General features: G+C 40.2%; 1 protein-coding gene across 1 annotated transcript; it reads left to right on the plus strand.

The window, feature by feature from the left end:
* The first annotated feature begins 1,217 nt into the window (after window positions 1-1,217).
* LOC116047023 (adhesion G protein-coupled receptor F4-like) lies at window positions 1,218-15,826 on the plus strand. The gene is made up of 13 exons (XM_031295509.2): window positions 1,218-1,274; window positions 1,374-1,432; window positions 3,277-3,395; window positions 5,646-5,876; window positions 6,729-6,965; window positions 7,135-7,275; window positions 7,435-7,622; window positions 8,600-8,785; window positions 12,616-13,920; window positions 14,459-14,500; window positions 14,684-14,713; window positions 14,798-14,874; window positions 15,487-15,826. Exons 4-12 carry the CDS (start codon window positions 5,648-5,650, stop codon window positions 14,864-14,866), a joined length of 2,427 nt encoding a protein of 808 aa, XP_031151369.1. The 5' UTR covers window positions 1,218-1,274; window positions 1,374-1,432; window positions 3,277-3,395; window positions 5,646-5,647; the 3' UTR covers window positions 14,867-14,874; window positions 15,487-15,826.
* The last annotated feature ends 355 nt before the right edge of the window (window positions 15,827-16,181 follow it).

The following is a 16,181-nucleotide window of genomic DNA, read 5'->3' on the forward strand; positions in this document are numbered from 1 at the left end:
GCGCAGACCTATGAGCAAAACACATGCTGGGGAAAGGATAGCCAGTACACTGTAAACCTAGATTTTGGTTTTAATTAAACTTTTGAGTGGTCATGAATTATTCTTTCATGTTTTATACATTTTTTTTTTTTTTTTTGGTGTTTTAAGCCCCAAGTGTTGTCTTCCAGGCAGCACTGCATGGAAGGCACTAGGGTTAGGCAAGGGTTAGGGTTATTGTTAGGGTTAGGTGCCTTGAAGCTGACGGTCGCAGCACTGCCTTGAAGTCGACGGTGCGGGCTTAAAACACCATCGAGCCACATTTCTTTCTCCAATGTATGTTCTTTTAGATTTATTTTTTTTACTATTATCAAAGCTCATAATAGTAAACGGATTTGTGGCCATATTGGACTCTATGCTGTTAATAACCAAAATCAACTGTGCCAGTTGTTTATAAACAGTTCTAGGTTTTTTTGGGGTTTGATAAACAACCAAACAATAATCCTCTGTGAACGACGCTGACCCCTTACGTATTCTCTGCTCTTTACACTGGTTGAAGTGGGTGGGGCTTAGTTACTGTAGATTCAAGCAATGATACATATTTCCATGGTCCAATCAGAGTTTAGCAACGTTAGAATGAAAATATGCTGTACATTGTGAGGTTGTTTATTTAGGCAGGTAACTGTCTATCAAATATGATCAAACCACACTCACACAGTCCTGATAAAGTAGATTCAAGTTTTTGAGTGTTCTCATGTTGGAGAGAAATAATTGACACTTGAAATCAAGACTTTAAGAATTTGACTATTGTGTTACTTTTTCCAGAGTGCCTGATTATTGGAGATGTCACCCAATGCAACTGCAGTACCGGGTACATTTGGAGCAACCAAGTGTGCTACAATTTTAACTGTTGCCGTGAAAGTACTTGCATCCAAGATGTGTCCTACATCACATCACTTTGCATTCCCAAAGTCAAAGGTAACAGCCCTGATGCATGAACAATTCACCTTCTTTTGTTTTGTAGAACTTGTGCTAGTATTCTCTTTTGATTATTTACTGTATTTTAAATTAATGTAACATGATGGAATAAGTGTCATTGTAGTCCAAAAGTGTTCCTGCATACTACTGTGTTGTAATTTTATATTTTACTTATTCATTCTTTGCTTTTCTCACTTATGGGCAAATATGCTTGTTGAAATCAGAACTGAAACTTATCATAATGTTTGCAATTAACAGTTTTCATCAATGGATCAGTAATCAGACCCATCTCAAATAGCATAACAGACATAACTATACAGGTACAGCTCACTCTCATCACAAAATTGTACTTTTACATTCCTGAAAATGTTTGTCACTGTAAGATACAAGTCTAATTTATTAATCTTTTTTTTTCAAAGCTTCAAAACAAATTTGGAAGACTGAATGGCTTTGAGTTCCTGAATGTAACCAATAAGAGGTATTGTACTTTGCAAAGATATGGACCTTGTTGACCTATGTGTCATTTCTTTTTTTTATCAAATAAGACATTTAACTGAAATGAATAGTGCGATGACACCTTTAACTATTTATGTACATTGCTAACAAGCTGCTACAGCTTACATTTGTACACTTGATACATTGGCTGTTTTGTCAAAAATATTCCAGCAGTCAAATTTGCTTGAATAAAGCGAGGTGAAAATTTGCCTCGCATTTTGTCTGACCACACCTTAAAGAGCCAGTGTGTAACGTGTTTAGTTGTTCATTATCAAAATCTGTGTATCCCGTTCACAAACGTTTTCATGAATATTTACCACCACCATCAATTCCAAGTATTCCTTTTGGCTTGAAATTTTACATTTGCATTTGCATGAACTGGGGTAGACCCTCCATATTCATGCGCCATCTTGAAATACGTTTGCCGGTAAGGGACATACAGGACATACTGCGCCGCCTTTTACGTTTTCGCTGTCACACGATAAACTCACAGTTGCTGCCAATGCTGCTAATGGGTATCGTCGCTTCCCGGCCCCGGCAAGTTTGAAGAAGGAAACATGGAGGACCACACGTATTCAAAATCCAAATTTCAAACTTCTTCTTCGCCCAGAAAATGAAAAAGGATATTGAAAAGAGCAAAAGAAGGCAAGAAGGCTACCGTAGCTGTAATACGTACTTTGAACTCTGTGGTGCGAGAGAGTTGATTGTGATATATGATCTCAACTCTAGATGGCAGAAATTCCTCCACATTGGACCTTTAAAAATGACCATGGGCTACTGCATATTATATAGTGTAACAGACTGTGTTACTTGGTTTAAACGCTAAGAGTGTCACTGTTTAGACAGTAGTCCAGTTCAGATAAGTGACTGTTGGGTGACACAGATTTCCTGAAGTCAGTGATGACATGTTGTTAGCTTAGAAGCTGTGATGCCTGTCTGCAAGTCTGTAGTTATTGGCATTTCTATCAACCAATCATAAATGGTCTTGGGTGGCTCTAAGCGCCGAACGGAGCAACAGCGCCTCTGCAAATTAGCCTTGTTGTTGTAAAACTTGTTTTAGTGGAACATTAGTCTAGCTTTGCCAGTCTTTCCTCCACAGCGCTGCGGAGGAGGGTCTGGCTAGTCCACACAGCATTCCAGGATGGGGGAGGAACGTGCTCTGGTTTACTGCCATTTCTTTAAATCAATCACAATCGTCATGGGCGGCGCTAAGCCCCGCACGGAGCCCCGGTACCACTGCAAAATAGCCTCGGGAAGGGACTTGTTTTGGTGGAACGTGTACGTTCAAAGGTTGTTTTAGTCATGCAACAGAAAACTCAGATTGGACAGAGAGTCTAGCTAGCTGTCTGGATTTACCCTGCAGAGATCTGAGGAGGAGTTAACCATGGTAAGGGACATCCGGCGGGACATCCGGCGGGACCTCCAGCGGCACCAGAACAATCCCGTAAATGAAACGTTGTCGATATAGACTAGCAAGTCCGCTACCTATGAGAGTGAGCCACGGGTGATAACACACCTGTAGTTGGCTGAGAGCTAAGATGGGGCGGCTGTGGTTACTCCTGCAGGGAAGGAAGAAGTGCAGTTTTTGGGATGGGAGGCTAGTGAGCAGGGAGTTTGTTCTTTTGCCGTTGGCTACGCCCCCACAGTAGCCTGTGTTCAGGTCAGAAATAAAGCTGCAACAAACTAGCTAACGTCTTACCGTTTGGTTTTCACCTATGGTGTCAGTTGCAAATCTCATATTACTTTTATCATATATACAAACTGATATTTTCTTTCTCACTAACCAATGATCTTTCATTGATCTTTTCCCAAATCTTAAATTCTAAGCAACACGGTTCTTGGCTTTGACACAGCTGTCAGCGTCAAATTTGACACTTCTACACTTCAAAGGATTGTGACTGACCTGGAATCTGCGCTTAAAGCTGTACTTTGGGTCGACACTGTAGGTTAGTAAAGAAGTCTTGTCATTCATTTAGTTCATGCTAACTTTTAACTATTTCTAAGCTGTGCGTGCATTCGCTTAATAGACTGCTATCTTCTGTGTTCTGCACTGAGTATATGTGGCCATGATGCATCAGGATTGGGATTAGTTATCTTTGGTTTTTATTTTATTTTTTAAATCCAGTAATCAGTCTGTGTGTCTTTGTTTTTTATATTAAATGATGTATATAGTACAAATATGTGTAAAATGGTGGCCTTACGACATCACTGCCAAACACATTTTCAGGGACTAGTCCATCTTGGGCGTAATAAGCAGCTAATTCACATTTTATCTCCATTTATGCCTTCACTTTCTATTTCCTGACCTGTGTTTATTGCAAATAGATCCGGTTTTACTGTAAACTGCAGTGAACAGCACCTTATTGAAACTGGCTACATGTGTGAGAATATAACATTTAGATAATTTAGATAATCATTTTAAACTGATCAGCTCCTAATAATAAATGGGAGTATTTTTCAGATAGAAACCAAAAATGATGATCCTCCTCTAACACATTCAGTGTATTTTTATGCATCAAGAAACCAGGTGAATTAAAGAACTTGGAGAACGCGTTGACATGCATTGTAGTAGCAACCTGTTACTGTAGGTCTAAATATTCATATGGGCATGATGGGGAGCCATCCATGATTATTTTAACTGTACTAATGATTAATGATTTTTGTTTAAATGTTTGTTTTTTGTTGGTGCGTGTCCGAACATACTGACACCACAGTAAGAGAGTTGACTTTGATTAATTTTGTAAGCAGTGTTGAGCAAGTTACTTCCAAAATGTAACACATTATAGATTACTAGTTACTGTCATTTGAGAGTAATTTGTTATATTACAGTATTACTGATTTTGAATTGTAATGCTTTACACTATCTTTGCGTCACTTTTGTAAAAGTATAAAGTAGGAGAAAATGAAAATACTCAATTAAAGTACGGTATAGTTACTTTCCACCGCTGATAAAATGTTATGCTAATATTTACATGTAGCAAGCAATGTTAATATCTGTCGGACACACAGCTGTCTGCGCTAATGTACCATTTCCTGTTGGGAAACAGATCTTGTCTGTACCGTCTCTGGTTCTGGCTCTGACCACGGGGAACAGTGACGGGACAGCAGCTCGCTTCTACGCAGCGTAAATAACTCCTGAAAATAATGTCCATCTCGCAAACGTATCTGTCTCTGCAGTCATTTTAACCACCGAATTCCAGCAAGAGGAAATAACACTCACAGACTTTTTTTCTGTGCCAAAATATTTCACGGTGTTGGTGAAGTTAAAAAAAAAAAACACCACTAAATTTTGGGTTAAAATGCGTTGTAACTCGCGTTACTGAGATTGTAACGGGTATAATATCACTGAAATTGTATTACTGCGTTAAAATGCAAATACATTACTGTAATTGCATTACTTTTGTAACGCGTTACTCCCAACACTGGTTGTAAGGATCATTCTTTTTTGCGACTGGACTGTAAACAAGACTAAAGCCCTATTTGCATGGGACTAGTATTACCATGGGACCCCCATGCCTGTGTTTCGTGTAGCGCATTCACACAGGATAAGCAGAATCTGTATGTAATCTAAATTATCCCCCACATATGTCAAGGCTCTGTCAAAACTTTCATTTATAATTGCCAACGCAGCTAATAAAACCCTGAATCAGAGAGATGGTGATTTGCACGGGACAAATATTATCACACAACCTCTGTGTTTCGCAAAATATGGCAGGTATTTGCGGTGGAATTTTTACTCAACATATTACAGACATGGCAGATCCACACGGGATTAAGATCACAGACGACTTCCGTAATTATTGCAAATTAGTAGAGGTCCCCAGGTAATACTAGTCCCGTGTAAATAGGGCTCAAAAGTATAAAATGGTCTTTAGAAGCTGGGATAAGTCCTCTGGCAACAGATTTCTTGAAAATCCACTTTCCCAGTTTTTAAGATAAATTGTCATTGGTCAAAGTAGTCAGCAAACATTAAAATCAATACAATCATCCACTGAGATGCATGACTATGCATCATGGAGATTGGACCACAACACGTTAAGGTATCTTGCTCCGTACCAAAGTCTTGGATAGCCAGATGACGATGATGTAGGGACTCATAGACCAATGGACTGCCATTAAAAAAGGCTATACCTCCTACTTCTAACCTAATCATAATTACTGTATTGCTGTGTACTTATATTGCTTTCTTTACACAGGAATGGTCACCATAGAGTCCCCAAGTGATACAGTGAACTACGAGTCTGACCCAGTACTGAAATGCACATTTGAGGAGGCGTCAGATAGTGCTGGCTGGAACATGAGCACGCAGTATCAACGCTTTGAGCTCAACACAGGCAGTGTGGTGAAACTGAACAACAGCTGTACCACACAGGAATACAAGTCTTGTGTTGCAGTTACACTCCAGAAGGTGACAGGCCTCTGGTCAGGCGAGTACAAATTAAGGTTGAACTGAGATAAAATACATTTTTGCTAAGAACTTGTTTTGACTTGTGTACTGGTCAGAGTTGTAATTACAATAAAGACGATGTTTTATTTATAGCACCCCCTACATTAGTGTTCTCCAGCAGGGGCGTTTGTAGGATTTGAGGACATTTGGGGCTTAGCCTGGACCTCAGTTAGAAAAAAACAAGCTCTATTTTGATGCTTTTTTATGCACTCTGGCACCTTATGTCATAATCATTGAAAATGTAATGTGTAGCTCAAAAATGTTCTTTCCTATCCTATAGTGACATAGTTAATATTTGACTGGAATTGTACCTTGTACATACATTTTTTATGATTAATAATTAATCGCACGAGTGTCCTAGTTAACTCTCGAATAACTGCAAATTAATCACACATTGTTTTATCTGTTCTAAATGTAGTTTGAGAGGTTTATTTTTCAAGTTTTTAATGCTCAAGTGGTATTTGAGAGTCAGCGTACTCCGGTGGTAACTCAATTCACATCGACAGTACATGCAAATAACTTAAGTCTAGTCGAGAGAACCATCTGGAAGGCTTTAAAGGTCACATATTATGCTTTTCAATATTTTTGGTCATATCTACCATGTTATAATGTTGGATTTTCACGTTAAATGTAATAATAATGAGGTAAACATATTTAGACAAATCCCTGTGAGCTAAAACATTCAGATTTTTTCTTCAACTTTTGATACTTCTGTTTAATGGGTTTGTTTAATCCCAAGACAATCTGCTGATAAAACTTCTGATGTAAGTCCTCTGCGAGAGAAAAAGTAATATCCAGACTTAGTGTAAATTTGCCTTCATGTTCCCTGCAGGCACATATGAGTGTGGATTCACCACTGGGTCAGTCAGGCACACAGCCAAGGCACAACTGAATGTGGCACTCCTACCTGATGTGATCACCTTGACGATCAACCCTCTTACTGCAGACTGTACAGCAGTGCCGAAAATAGACAAAATAAAGGTCACTGCCACCATCGCAAACAGCACAGAGAACTTTGACGTTTGCTGGAGCCTCAGTGGTGGAGGGACCAACTCTATAATTAAACAAAGTAAGACAGTATCTGTCAAATCTGTCTTGTTTTCTTCTGTTAGCTGCAGCATTAAAACTCTGCCATAATTGATAACTTCAACGCAAATTTAAATTCACATTTCTGCAAAATAGATACATTTCCACAACGACAAACCTAACCCTAAAACTAATATCCATTTTCTTTACAGCTAATGGAAATAACCTGGTCTATAATTTTGACACTTCTGTCAGTTGCCAGGAAACCCCCAACGCACAATATGTAAATGTCACTTTTAAGAACACAAAAGGACAAATAAGAAGTGCACGAGTGGATATCCCAGTAATTTATGGTAACTGCTTCTTTACATTTTTTTATTCTACTAAATCTGCTTTACTTTGAATTTAGCCTATGGTATAATATGTGATATATTCTCACGTTGACAGAATAGTGTATTACTTTGTTTATAGTTACATTTATTATTTAATGATTCCCTATATTTTTCTCCAAGCGGGTGTATCGTTTTGCAGTGAAGATGGGTCATGGCCAAAAACCCCAGATGGAGCCACAGTGATTAATCGAACATGTGAAGTGGGCAGGGTTGGCTATAAGTCGCGCACTTGTCAAGGCACTACCTGGATGTCGGTGTCCTCCTACTGCGTCAGCGAACAGTTGAACAAAGTTGTAGGTGCTGCAGACGTGAGTGTGGCATTACAGCTCATGACTACTGACTTTACTGTCAAAGATTACACATTCACAAGGCAATATTATAATATTGTATAATACTGTATACAAGTTTTTAACATTTTGAGTAACTTTGAGTAAATTAATGGACCAACAATTTGACAAAAGAAAAGTTCTTTCTCCAAAGTTGTTCTCCAAAAACAAAAGCTTTATAATGTTCTACACAGGATGACCAATCAAAATTAGTCTCTTTACTGTGTCTCCTTACTGTTCTGAGACTGGGTTTAAATTAGCTTTATGTTACTCAAAATAAATGGCTTCATCGAAAACATTATAAATGACACTAATAAAAACGCCAAATACGTTATGCTAGACAGCTAGCTTGCTAATGTAAACAAGTTCATACTGTTTGTTACCAAAATGTAATGTTATTATTCGTAACCCAAGTTACTGTGAGATGGACTCCAATATTGTAATATTAAGGAATCTGAGATAAATTCACATTTCTAGCTAGCTAATTTCTGAATATTATATATAAATATCTTAAAACTCCACACCTACATTGATTTTGTGTATTGAAACGATAAACAATATGGTGAAACTGTCTACTTTTTATTTTCAGCATTACTTTGTGTAAAGCCTTCACATATAGAACCTTATAATTCCATATAATAAGGAAAATGAGTTGACTGAGTTTGCTTTGTCCACTTCATCTTTAAACCCCCCTTTGAAATTTGATTGGACTCTAAAAATATATATATTTTTGTCTTTAGGAAGCCTGTTATTTTGACCACTAAAACAGAACTTTTTCTTTATCAGTTTTGCTGTCTAGGATGTGACAAATCAGTATCTTAAACCACTCAGATTGCAGATGGAACCTTATAATCTCAAGCTCACAACTGTTTAGACCCCATCAACATTTTGTGTTGGAGATGTAATTTGTATGCTTTTGTTCATTGTTACAGATACTGTTTTTTTCTTCTTTTTTCTAGAACTTTGTCAAGGGACTAGGGGCTACCCAGGATGTGGCCATGACTATATTTTCAGGACTTAAGAACAGCTCTCTATTGGCTTCTGATTACAGTAGCTCTATGGCCGACATTAGAGCTTCCGTCAATGTTCTTGATGCAATGTCCAATGGATCAAAAAATGTTGTCTTGCAAGATACTCTCTTTCCTGTAAGCCCCTGTTGATTATTATTTCTTTTACTGTAATACATGTAGAGTTTTGAGCTTGAAGGTTTATGCTTGACTTTGGAAAATGCTGTTTGAAAAAAGAAAAATTTAACACAAGTTCACACGTAGGCTACTTGTTTTTAATATTTCTTTACCTCCATGGGACCATCTGTTATCACGTGACCAAAATTCTACACCGAGGTCACGTGATAAAAGATGTCCCATGGGTTTCAAACGTTCAAGATCACATGAGAACAGAAAGAGGATGATAAGCTGCCTTTCCAAGACAAATGTAGCACCATTGCCACATTTGATAGTTTTTCCCTGCAGTGAGGCACACCAGTGTGGGACACCTAGATTCCATGAAAAGCCATTAGCTGAGTAGCTTTCACTCTACGTTGTGATTTCAGTTATGTTGGAAGGCCCAGGTTCATCTCAAACTAGAGTTTAGATTCTCGGCACAAGCCCGAGTCCGTTATTTCCGCCATATCCTCGGGCCGGGCCGGGCCAGGCCCGGGCCGGACCCTTGATCAAGAATTTTTTTTTTTTATCCATTACCTATTTAGCCTAATTGGGTGGGGAGAAAGCTATGCTATAATCAGAAACATTATAAATATGTATATATAAGCTATATAAAAGTAACAAATGTGTACAAAATTTAGGCTGCAGTTACAAAATGCAGCACTTCATGCACGGAGTCTCCTCCTCTCGCACGCATCACACCGGGCCTGCTGGGCTGTATTGTGTATCTTAAGTGCAACATGGAGCTTAAAGATGTAAAGAAAAAAAGAAAAACAGGAGAATTACCTTTGAGCAAGTGTGGAGGAAAGTCGGAGGTATGGAAGCAGTTTAAACAAGTCGTGGGCAGTGACAACAATATGTTGTTCATCATTGTTTATTTTTTTTAACGTTTCTTCATTCAGATCCACTTGCGATCCGTTCCATTCTAAACAAACAGCGCAGTTTACATGCTTCGTCCTTGTTGCATTATTCTAAACAGATTTCTGCAGTTCAAACAACTCTGAATTGTAGTTAGAACGTCAGTTATAACGGCCCACGTATTAAAAAAATGTCGGGTTTAAATCGGGCTCGGGCTCATAATTACAGTTAATGTGTCGGGCCGGGCCGGGCTCGGACGCAACGTGCTCGGGCTCGGGTAGGTTCGGGCTTGATGTTTTGGGCCGATCTAAGCTCTATCTCAAACTGTGTTGAGGGCAGTAGTATCAGCAAGTAAAAAAACATTATTAAAAATGTATGGAAGGGTGCCCGGATAGCTCAGTTGGTAGAGCGGGCGTCCATATATAGAGGTTCATTCCTCGACGCAGTGGGCCAGGGTTCGACTTCGACCTGTGGCCTTTTGCTGCGTGTCATTTCCGCTCTCTCCCCTTTCACGTCTTCAGCTGTCCTGTCAAAAATAAAGGCCGAAAATGCCCATAAAAAGAAATTTATGGAAACAAGTCTTGTGGCACCTTTGACCTCAAATGAAGGCAGACCAGCATTCCACGTAACCAACTAGTTCACACTCCCAACTTGTGAAATACTGCGGCTTGGTCAGTGGCCCTTAGCCTTTGTATGGGACGCACCAAATCTGCATACAGTTGGGGTGGTGTATGGGTCAAACAACATAGAACTTTCACCCAGAAGACATGTTTTTTTAACCCCACCCAGGATTTTAGTGGTTTTACCCAGAGCTTTAAAAAATGGGGTTCCGACCCAAAGTGTCAAAAATTGCCACACGGTCCTGACCATGCACGTTGAAAAATGATGCCAAGGGGATACCCAGAGCATTAAAAAGTTACAACAAGGGGTCCTAAACCAAGCGTCAGTATTTGTTGGGAGAGAGAATGTGTTGACGTAACTACTTAACTCACACATCACAATATCCAGGTACAACACGTGACCATAGAAATAAAATGGATAGAAAGGCCATTGAACTATTTGCCGTGGTCATTTGATTAGTACACAACAAAATGGCGATTGTTGTTAATTGTCATGGTTGCACCACGCGTCAGAGGGGCTGTAAACTGTGTCAAAACTCGCTGGGAGGAGAGACCATGGATGTATTATATGCCAGACACAGCTCTGGAGACGTTCGCCAGAGCTGCGAGGAGTGAGGAGGAGGGACAGTTAGACCCAGCCTGCGGTTCGTCTCATTCTCTATAACCAATGCAGCATGAAAGCACGGCAGAACCAACAATGTAGCCAGCCGCCAGACAACTTGTTAGTTGATTAGCGCTAGACTCGATGCAACTACTGAAAGTACTGATCCAAAACTATGAAGGTTATCATTTTAATTATTGATATGACATGAAAGAAAGTAAAGTTAATTAGGTTAATTAGCAACAACATAACCGGCGAAAGCAACTTACAACAACTGCAAAAATGTAAAGCTGCTGGCTAAATATTTGGTCACTTGAGTTAAGCAAATCCGTGCATTTTGGTAATCTGAGTGTCAGAACTCACACCAGTTTTACCCATTTCATTTTTCACTTTCACGCTTTCTAATTTTCATTAGCGTATGCAGTGAACTTTTAGGCTGAGGTAAAGGACAGCAGTGCTGCAACACTAATGTTTTGCATTAAAGTAGGACTAGATCATCATGATACTGATCCTTTGATTGGATAGTTAAAGGTGCAATATGTAATACTAGCCGCTAGTGTTTAAAATAGTTACTGCAGTACAAATTCAAAATACTGGAGAGAGTTGTCTCCCCCACCCCCTCCTCCCCAGACTCAAAGTTCACGTCGGTTGCCAGGCTGAGACCGCAGCATCCAACAATGTTGCTAGACGCTTGTCTCACATAGCCAGACATTACTTCACAGCAGAGCGGCGTAGCTAACGTTAGATGCTGGCTATATTGACAGTCATGTAAGCCTGTGCTCACACGGACCACTGTACCCAACTGACAGGCACACTTTTTCGGTTTAAAATTACTATAGGAACCGCTAAAAACACAACAACCTCGCTGTCCTTTCCACCCGACGGACAGACACACTTCCTCGGCTTAGAATTACGGTGAGAACCGCTAAAGATACCTTGCCGTCCTCTCCACCCGACTAAACACACTTTATTGGCTTAGAATTACAGCAACAATCACTAAACACACTGCAAACTCACTGTCCTCTCTTCCCGATTTACAGACCATCCTCTCTTGGCTTAAAATAATTCACCATTGTCGGCTACGGCCGCTGAACAGGCTACACGTTGTAAATAGCCGTGGCCCACTTGCCTGGTCCTCCGGTAACGTTAGCTAGCAGTTAGCAGGGTTAGCATGGCGGCATTAGCCAGGACCAGTCTGGATCACTTCACACGTCTCAACTGTTTTTGCAAGTAACCAACTCGGGTACTCTAGCTTAGGGTGACCAGATTTCCCTGAACTAAAACCGGGACACTTTGCGCGTGACCGTAGTGTTTGTGCACGTACACGCTTTTTAACGTGAACATGTGCCAGCCCAGGTCAGACATAGACACAGACAGTAACTTCATTATTTTGATTGTAGGCTCCTCATCTAATAATAACAGTTGTTTTCCCCATGGGTTTTACAGGTATAACAGGCAACCCGGCCTGGCTGTCAAACTGGGCAGTTGATAACAACACACAGGCCGAAACAGAAACAGAAATTCCATCACGGAACGGAAATTTCAAAAGGAGAAAATACTTCCATTAGCATTGTTGTCAGAAAAGATAGTATTTCTAACACGTTTCTGATGAGGCATTGGGGTCATTTTTGGATTTATTACAGTAAATATATTACATATTGGATCTTTAAGACATCCCTATTGTAGATAAACTTTGTCTTAGCACTGATTTTTGTTTTATTCTTCTGTTTCAGGATTTTATTAACGCAGCAAGCAATATGTTGAACAAGACCTGGGATGGGGCCAACAAATCTGTTGTTCAGACCATCTCATCGACATACCTTCAGTCTGTGGAAGGTCTGGTGAAGAATATCCATGTCAACACGAGCAATGGAATGAAGAGTTCTAATTTAGACCTCAAATTCTGCTCTGGGAGTGACTGTAATATTTCTGTGTTTGACATTAGCGTGAATCTGAACAAGACCAATGGACTAATGAAAACTGTTGCTGTGAAAAATCTAATGGATAAATTAAAACACAACTCCAACATGGACTCAACCAGCCTCTTAATATCGGCCACACTTGTGAACAACAATGATACATCTTTAGAAATTCGACTGCAGTTCCCCCAGAAGCCGCTGAATCCCAATACTAAACCTGTTTGTGTCTTCTGGAACACCACAGACGGGGAATGGTCGACTGTGGGATGCACTGCCAAAACTAGTGATGGTAACCTCACAGTCTGCGAATGCAACCACCTGACTTCGTTCTCTGTCCTCATGGCCAAGAGTGATATATCTGATCCAATCCTAGATATGATTACCAATGTGGGCTTGGGTGTGTCCATCTGCTCCTTGCTGATCTTCCTCATCGTTGAGTCTCTAGTGTGGTCGGCTGTGGTCAAGACCAACCTTTCCCATTATCGTCACACAGCCATAGTGAACATTGCCATATTTCTCTTGCTCGGTGACTGCAGTTTCTTGGCTTCCACCTCTCCTCAGACTCTCAGCGAAACCTGGTGCCTAGTTTTGACAGTATGCAAGCACCTGTTTTTCTTGGCCATGTTCAGCTGGATGCTGTGCATGAGTGTCATGCTCGTCCACCAGCTCATCTTCGTCTTCAGCCCGCTGAGAAAAAGAGTCTTCATGTTCTTCTCCAGCATCACGGGCTATGTTTGCCCAGTGTTAATAGTGGGATCCAGCTATGTGTATTGCAAATACACCAACAAGCTCTACTATAATAAGGACACATGCTGGCTAGTTTATAAAGGACTTTTGCAGGGTTCCGTGTATGCTTTCATCCTACCTATTGGAACTGTTATTTTGACAAATCTCTTTTCCATGGTGGTCGTCATTCTTACGCTCTTGAAGTCCTCGGCCCCTGAGGGCAGCAAGACAGATGACAAAGAGACAGTCAAAAGCATCCTTAAAGTGGTGGTCTTTCTAACGCCTGTCTTTGGAGTGACATGGGTTATTGGCTTCGGTTTGCTCCTACTGGAAAACAACCCTACAATGTTTAATATTGCTAACTACAGTTTTACCATCCTCAATTCCTTCCAGGTAATTTGAAAGCCACAGTGAGAAATGATGGTTGGTCTTCAAGCTACAAGCCACTAGAGTAGCCGCTACATTAGCCACTACTATTATAACACACACCCAAAATGTGGTATTGAATATTTAAAGCTTTAGTGCGTAACTTTTTGATATTAATGAACGTCCGTTACATTCAAACCATTGCCAAATGAGTTGCTACAAAGCTAAGACTATCAGCTCCACACAACTCTCTCTGTGTTTTGTCAGTATGGCTATGTTCAGAAGATTGTGTCGTCCGGTGACTTTCCCGCGCAGAAACTCGAGTGAAGATAATTACCTCTTCTGAAGAGTCCATCATGTTTTTTTAATCTGCCGTGTCCTCTTTGGCTTCTAGCAACTGCGTGGGGGGGGTTCGTGCCTGTTCACAGAAGGCTGGTATCATGTCACAACTGTTTTGTTGTCATTACTTAGAATTCCTCATGGGGGCAGCAGAAACTACGCACTATAGCTTTAAAAATATCATTATGAAAATAAAACCTGTGGCCCTTCATTTCTTTTCTTGTAGGGCCTTTTCCTTTTGATAACAGGGGTTTTTGCAGAGCAGAAGGTAAGTTTGTCATTTTATATATGGTAATATATCTATCATGCTTTATCAGTGTCAAATAAGTAAGGATTTTCACCACCTGTGTTTGGGTTTGATGCATGGGCCCTAAGTTGTTCCCAATTATGTTGTTGTTTAATATTTACCAAATGCCCAGTTTCTTACAGCTATTTCTGTAATTATTTACAGGTTCGCGAGGAATTGTTTAAGATCATAACAGTAAGTTTATCATGAGGACTATCCAGAATTACACCATAAAATTATGGAAACATGTATCATAACTCTGTTTCATTCCACCCCCAGGGAAAATCAAAAGGAAAAACTGAGAGCACTAAGAATTTGAATTCAACCACATACACAAAAGACAAATGAAGACCAAGGTCAGTCTTATATTAAGTCATTAATAGTCAAATTTTTACTCGTGTCAGTGCATTTGCTGCATCTTCAACGACACAAATTTTCAATAAGCATTGCATTTCATACCTTTAGATGCATTTAAAGTGAAAGGCTGCAGGTTCTGCTCGGGTTGCTGCAACAGCATCTTTACTGAGCAACACTGACTTGCTGTCTTAAAACCTGCTAAATGTCTGTGTTGACCGTCTGGGGTTTGAGCTCTCCACTTTTGAACAAAATTCAAACTTTGAGCATCAAACACTTCATTTTCTGCAATATGGCGAATTTTTCTGCAACAATTTGGGATTTTTCTGCATCAAGTTATGTTTCAAATGTCTCTATTTATGTAAAGGAAATTCTAATAGGTTTTTGGGATGGGTTGCGCTGCAGTTTTGAATATTGGGGGGATTGTAACCCAGCCACACACCCCCCTCTCCCCTGTGTAAATTACGCCTATGGAAATGGGTCTGTCAGTTTAAATAGCAATTAATCACTTTTTCTGCCACATGTAAGCAGAAAATATCTTTAGTGAGTTTGGGAATCTAGGCTTTAAATGTTCTACATTATGTCTCCAACACATGTTCATTTCTACATTTCAGATTATGGAGAAGGAAACGGCAACTCATATGTACTGTATGCAGCACCACTTGTAGACTACAACTCTTAAGAGTCAATATATTCATTAGACCAGGGGTCGGCAACCATAGTCCCGCGTGCCCCCAACCAACGGCACCCTAGCAATAAGTGCAAGAGAGTTTTTTGGAAATGTTCCAATCCCCATGCCAAATGAGCTCTTTCACAGCCATTTGCAGGAGCACGGCCTGTTATTTACGATAGTTTTTCCCATCCGCATTCAGTGACAACCTGCCCTATTCTCTCTACTCTCTGCCTCTAATTGGCTAGTACTTTTTGCCTTCTTCACAGAATGCGGTGCAATGGAAAAAAAAATAACACGGTGGCAGGCTTATGCAGATATGGCAAACTGATTAACAAGAACATTTTAAAATGGCAATTCCTATTAAAAAGGTTGCTGAACCCTGTACTAGACAGTAACAAACATGTTTATCTGTGTTTTAAGCCCCCAATGTCTCCTTCCAGGCAGCGCTGCGTGGAAGGCATTAGGGTTAGGCAATGGTTAGGGTTAGGGTTAAGGCTAGTGTTAGGTGCCTGAAGTCAACGGTCGCAGCGCTGCCTTGAAGTCGATTAGGCAATGGTTATGGTTATGGTTAGGTTTGGGTTAAAACGCAGCGCCCAGGATGGGTGCTGCGAGGGGCACGGGCACAAGGGGACCACT

This window comes from Sander lucioperca, chromosome 9 (genome assembly GCF_008315115.2).
Source record: "Sander lucioperca isolate FBNREF2018 chromosome 9, SLUC_FBN_1.2, whole genome shotgun sequence".
In the NCBI taxonomy this organism is placed as follows: Eukaryota; Metazoa; Chordata; class Actinopteri; order Perciformes; family Percidae; genus Sander; species Sander lucioperca.

Bases quoted from the DNA above. Each gene is read 5' to 3' on its own strand.
- LOC116047023 (XM_031295509.2), top strand. From the start codon at position 5,648: ATGGTCACCATAGAGTCCCCAAGTGATACAGTGAACTACGAGTCTGAC. The intron at 5,877-6,728 runs GCGAGTACAAAT...TGTTCCCTGCAG, and splicing joins GGTGACAGGCCTCTGGTCAG to GCACATATGAGTGTGGATTC. The intron at 7,623-8,599 runs GTGAGTGTGGCA...TCTTTTTTCTAG, and splicing joins AAGTTGTAGGTGCTGCAGAC to AACTTTGTCAAGGGACTAGG.